Source organism: Rhagoletis zephyria, unplaced genomic scaffold (genome assembly GCF_001687245.7).
Source record: "Rhagoletis zephyria isolate East Lansing unplaced genomic scaffold, Rhagoletis_zephyria_1.1 Rzeph_scaffold_01761, whole genome shotgun sequence".
Lineage (NCBI taxonomy): Eukaryota > Metazoa > Arthropoda > Insecta > Diptera > Tephritidae > Rhagoletis > Rhagoletis zephyria.
In genome coordinates this window covers 52777-58306 of record NW_016158845.1, presented here as the reverse complement: position 1 = coordinate 58306, position 5530 = coordinate 52777, and the positions used below count along the sequence as shown (strand labels likewise).

At 34.9% G+C, this 5530-nt stretch overlaps 1 protein-coding gene across 2 annotated transcripts; it reads right to left on the bottom strand.

Moving 5' to 3' along the window:
- Window positions 1-1110: 1110 nt before the first annotated feature.
- On the bottom strand, window positions 1111-3316 carry LOC108365061 (uncharacterized). Of its 2 annotated transcripts, none has more exons than XM_017618999.1 (2): window positions 3036-3316; window positions 1111-1812 (listed from the first exon to the last, which is right to left on the bottom strand). In XM_017618999.1, the coding sequence occupies exons 1-2, from the start codon at window positions 3172-3174 to the stop codon at window positions 1127-1129; spliced, it is 825 nt and encodes a 274-aa protein (XP_017474488.1). In that variant the 5' UTR covers window positions 3175-3316; the 3' UTR covers window positions 1111-1126. The 2 variants fall into 2 exon arrangements, with proteins under 2 accessions (XP_017474488.1, XP_017474489.1); XM_017619000.1 differs by lacking the exon at window positions 3036-3316 and adding an exon at window positions 1981-2222.
- Window positions 3317-5530: the final 2214 nt, after the last annotated feature.

Below are 5530 nucleotides of genomic sequence, written 5' to 3'. Positions count from 1 at the left end.
TATATTCAGTATCATTGTAAATCCTAGATGGCCGCCGCCACAAAATGGCCACGAAATGAGGGATTACATATTTTTTCACAACCCTCTCAATATGGGCATCAAATGAAAGGGCTTAAATAAGAGAATGCAGTACATCATGAAAAAGTTCCAAATCTAAGATGGCCGCCACCACAAAATGGCGAAAGATTTTGATAAGTGGAACACAGGGCATTTTAGAAAAAAACCTCTTCCAAATTTTAGACAGTCAATATATTAAAACCGACATCTAGGTATCTAATTAAAACAAAGGACTTTGTAAAACCGTTTAACTTAAAAGTTTTTTACATATTTTATTTTACGACCAAATCGTGCAATTTTAGTAAGTGTGTAACTATCAATTGATATTTTTGGTGTTGTCTGTAATTGAGTTTATCTTACAAAGAATTACTACTGAGCGATAATAACGGGTTTGGCATAGAAATAATTTTTATAATTTTTTTTTTGTTATTGTTACATTTTGTTACGAGTAAATTTTAACTCTATGCGTATATCTACTGTCCAGGAATAATCTAAAAGGCTTTGCATTTTTGTTTTGCAAAAAAAAAAAACAAAAAATTATGAAAACGTTTCGTTGTAGAACAGTTGAAAATAGTAAGGTTGCAAACAGAGTGGAAGCGAAGCCGAAGACGAATTGCTTGCTTTGCGGGCAAGCAGGCGAGTGTACATAATGGAAGACGATTGCGATGCAATGACAACTAAAATGGATTCGTTTTCAGATGAGGAATTTTTTCTAAATGAAAACCTTTTTCTAAAGATAAAATTAAATGAAAATAAAGAAAAAACAGGAATTCACGAAATAAATTTGTCCAGAAAAACGTTTGGAGAATTTCACCATTTGTATGATGAGTTACGGCAAGACGGACGGAAATTTTTTGATTATACGAGAATGTCAATTAATACTTTTGATTACATTTTATCAAAAATTGAGCCATTTCTTGAAAATTGAGCCATTTCTTGAATTAAAAAAGTGCATATTTCAAACCGTATTTATTAATCAATTTTAATCGAAAAAGTTTATTTTAATTAATTAAATGCCATTGATACATTGTTCTTGAAAAAAAGATTCCTCTCTCTTCTGAAATATATTTTACATGGTCTTGTGGATTTTCGGAAAATTGCGTCGATTTCGATTCCAGAATGGCTGGCGACTGGACGTATGGGTTTGCGTATTGCGACGAGGAGCACCCGTTTTTATAGGCAAAGTTGTAAACAGATTTTTGTATTTCCATTCTGCAGAGAAGTTTTTGTCCATTTTTTTAATGTGTGGCAACAAACTCACAAAGAAAGCCATATCCTCATCATCAGTTTGTATCTTCTGTTTTGATTTCTGTTCCAATAGATCAAGTTTTCTTTTTTCGATTTTAATTATTTCAGCATTCACTTCATCATTTCGCTTAAGTTTTTTACGTGCACTTTGTGAGGTGTTGGGTGTCTCTACTTCAAAAGTACTCATGCTGTTTTCGACGCTATAATTTTCCTTGCTTCCTTGGCCCTTCGGTGTTTTATTAATGTCCATATCGATACTACTGTTGTTATCCTCATCTTCAATATAAATACTTTTCTCCAATGGTTTTTGCTGAGTCAGATTCCCCGACGACTTTCGACATTTTATCTGATCTCTAATGAAAAGCATTGACGTAAAATGTGGCCACTGTGAAGCGTTTCCTTTAGAGCCGCCTGGTCCTGGGTCGCCTGAACGTTCAGGTGGAATCTTTTTCAGCTCAGTTCGGAATGTGTCTCTCAATTGCTTCCATTTCTTTTTTATTATTGCAGCTGAAAACCAAAAAGATATACATGCTTATGTACATAATTGATATCAATATTCAATGAAGAAAATACTAAATACGACTGATAAATATACATACATATCATTAAATAAAAATTCAATAAAAGTTTGTTGGTTTATGAATTAAGGTATGTATTTTCTTATTTTTTAGATACCTTGCAATTGGAATTTCATTTAGGTCGCTAGCTTTTTCATTTCGAATGGGTGCTTCTACTGTTCGGTCTATTGTGATAGAAACCTGCGAAATCTTGTGGGAAGTTTTGCAACCATTGCATATGCCAAAGCCTACCGAAGCCAGTTTGAAAAAAGTATTAGAGGACTACTGGAAGCTTTGGGGGTTTCCGAATTGTGTAGGATCCATCGACGGAAAACATATCCGTCTACAATGTTCAGCGGGTTCCGGATCAATGTTTTTTAATTACAGGAAATATTTCTCTATAGTACTACAAGCTGTTGCAGATGCGAAATGCAAATTTTTGTCGGTTGAAGTTGGTGGATTTGGACGTCAGAGCGATGGAACATTTGCTTCTTCAGCACTATACAAAATGAAATGCTCTGGGAATTAAATTTCCCAGAAGATGCTGAATTACCAAACACCACAATAACCATGCCATATGTCCTGGTAGCCGATGAAGCATATCCGCTATTAGACTGGGTACTTCGACCATATTCCAGAAGAAATATGACAATGGAAAATGAATATTTCAATTCCCGTTTATCACGAGCAAGGAGATGTGTCGAATGCGCTTTTGGCATAATGAATTCAAAGTGGAGGATATTATGGAAGCCAATAGAAACGGTTCCGAATACTGCAGAAGTTATTGTTAAAGCTATTTATATTCTACATAACACTATAATGGAATTAGAAGACGTTGAAGTTCACATTGCAGAAGGAGAAAAATTTATTAATAATGGAAAACAAGGTAGAATAGGAAGTTCAATTTCATTCCAATTTCGTTCAACAACACAGCGGTTGTAGTAATATTTATTTTGCTGATCCCACAATGAAGGTTTTTCAAAAATAGCTGCAATCAATTCCTCGTTCACTAACGACATTTTTTATAACNGAAAACAAGGTAGAATAGGAAGTTCAAAGAAAATGGGTCGTATAGTTAGAGAAACTTTTCGCAGTTATGTTTGTCGTAATAGAAATACGAATAACATTTAAAACCATTAAATAAACACAATAAATTAAAACATTACTACTTACTGTCTTGATTTAAAGCCATCGCAATTTCATTCCAATTTCGTTCAACAACACAGCGGTTGTAGTAATATTTATTTTGCTGATCCCACAATGAAGGTTTTTCAAAAATAGCTGCAATCAATTCCTCGTTCACTAACGACATTTTTTATAACTCGTGTTTATTTCACAATTGCAAGCAATTAACTAAATTGTAAACAACTCATCACAGCAAGCGAATCGTCTTTGAAAACAGTACCGCACAGTTTCAAGCTGACCGCTTGCGCAACGTCATCATCTTCGTCTTCGTCTTTGCTTGCGCGTGAAGCTCGGAACACTTTGACGACTGCAACTTCACGACGTAACGACAGCGACATCATTTTGTCGACAAATGTCGCCTTGAAGCCAGCTTCTTAAAAATTTTGAAGACCTCAGCGACATAGCAAATAGCTGATTTTAAAGTTTTACATTTTGGTATATTTATTTCACAAATTGTGTATTTTTATTTAAGTAAATAAGAACAACATGAACAATCAAGAATATGTGATTAATTTTGCGACAATTAAATTTTGCAGCACTACATCTACTCATTGTCGCCGGCAAAATTAGAAATAGATTTAATTTGGTGACGTCGACAATTGCAGTCCTGCAGACAAGATGTCGTGCTGTCGTCAAAATAATTGTGTCCGTAAGAACGTGTGTATTTAAAATTTGACAGATGCTGCTTGTCGCTTGCTGTCGTCAAAGTGTTCCGAGCTTCAATTCTTTCATATGTTTAATATTGCACTATTTTTCGTCTTCGGCTTCGTCTTCATCTTCGTCTTCGGCTTCGCTTCCACTCTGTTTGCAACCTAAGAATAGCGAGCTTATCCGACAAGTCAGGCGATCTGCATTTCGTGTGTCTTTTTAATATCCCTTCACATTAGTAGTTATCAGAAATGTCTCAACTAAATATAAATAAACGGGTGAAAGAAGTCGGAAATGGGTGCTTACAATTTCGGAATGTTTATATTGAAAAAAGTAAGCATTTCTCTTTTTAAATGCAAAATTTGCGAAATTCGTAAAATTAATTTACAGCTGATTAATATTATTAAATTTATGAATTCTGAAGATTAATTCTACCAGAAAATATCAACTGCAACAACACTTGAATACCAAATTTCATTAATAGTCAGTAAATTTGGTAGAAAATATCGGCAATGAGAGAAACTCAAATCCGCATGACTTCAATTTTGAAATGTGCCAAGCCATGGTTTCGGCGAATATTCCGTGGAATGTATTAGAAAATAGTTGGAAAAAATTCCTCCAAAAATATACCGAGCGACAAATACCAAATGAATCAACAATAAGGAAAACATACCTGGATAAGTGCTACACAGCAGCTATGAAGGCCATAAGGGCAGACATTGGAAATAATTATATATGTATTTCTGTTGAGGAAACAACCGATGCAACTGGCCGCTACATAGGAAACTTAGTTGTAGGGACACTTAAAGAATGTAAGCCCTCAACGCCTCATTTGCTGTGCAGGAAAGAGCTGGATCGTCCCGACAGTAATGCTGTAGCACGATTCGTGAAGGCCGCCTTAATAAAGCTCTGGCCATGTGGAGGAAACAGTGATAAGGTTTTGCTGCTGGTTTCGGATGCAGCTCCTTACATGATAAAAGCAGCCTGTCAGTTTTTTATCCAAATTTGCAGCATTTGACGTGTCTGGCTCATGGCCTTCACAGAGTTGCAGAAAAAATTCGATCACTTTTTCCAGAAGTAAACGAATTTATTTCCGCTATGAAAAAGGCATTGCTGAAATCACCTTCCCGAATTTTTATGGGTAATGGCTCCTTACCGCCAAATCCAGTTCTTACGCGATGGAGTACTTGGCTGAACGCAGCTCTCTTTTATGCTGACAATTTTTGAAAAAATTAAAGAGGTAATAACCAAAAAAAAAATGCAGTTTCAAAGTAATTAAATATATGTTTTTCAGATTGTTCAAAAGTTTCCACCAGAAGCAGATTGTGTGAAAAATGCACAGAACGCAGTTCAAGGTCCTCAAATTTTGCGATGTCTTCTTTTTATAAAAAGTTATATTGCTAGAATCCCAGAGAGCATCGAAAAATTAGAGACAAAGGGAATGCGGCTGAACGAGTCCATAAAAATTATTTTGGACTGTGAAGCATCCCTTCAAAATGTCCCTGGGGACTATGGCAAAACCGTAAGAGAGAAACTCTCTGAGGTTTTAGCAAAAAACTCGTTTTTTTCTGAGCTTCGAAATCTTGCTTATTTTTTAAATAATCCTGAAGATCTTTCTACATCAATATCATTGCTTCAGCAATTTTGGAACAAATTTATTTTCGCTCCAATCACTTCTTGTGAAGTAGAGAGATCTTTTTCATCATTTAAAATAATTTTAAATGATAAAAGGCAAAGATTTAATGTAGAAAATTTAGAAAAAGTACTAGTAGTGTACTGCAATGTGAAATAAAATTTTGGATTTATTGAACCACTCTCGAATTAAAAGTCTTTTG

Coding starts and splice junctions, on each gene's coding strand:
- LOC108365061 (XM_017618999.1), bottom strand. CDS start 3,174: ATGTCGTTAGTGAACGAGGAATTGATTGCAGCTATTTTTGAAAAACCT. Junction 1,813..3,035: donor GATGGCTTTAAATCAAGACA/GTAAGTAGTAAT, acceptor TTTGGTTTTCAG/CTGCAATAATAAAAAAGAAA.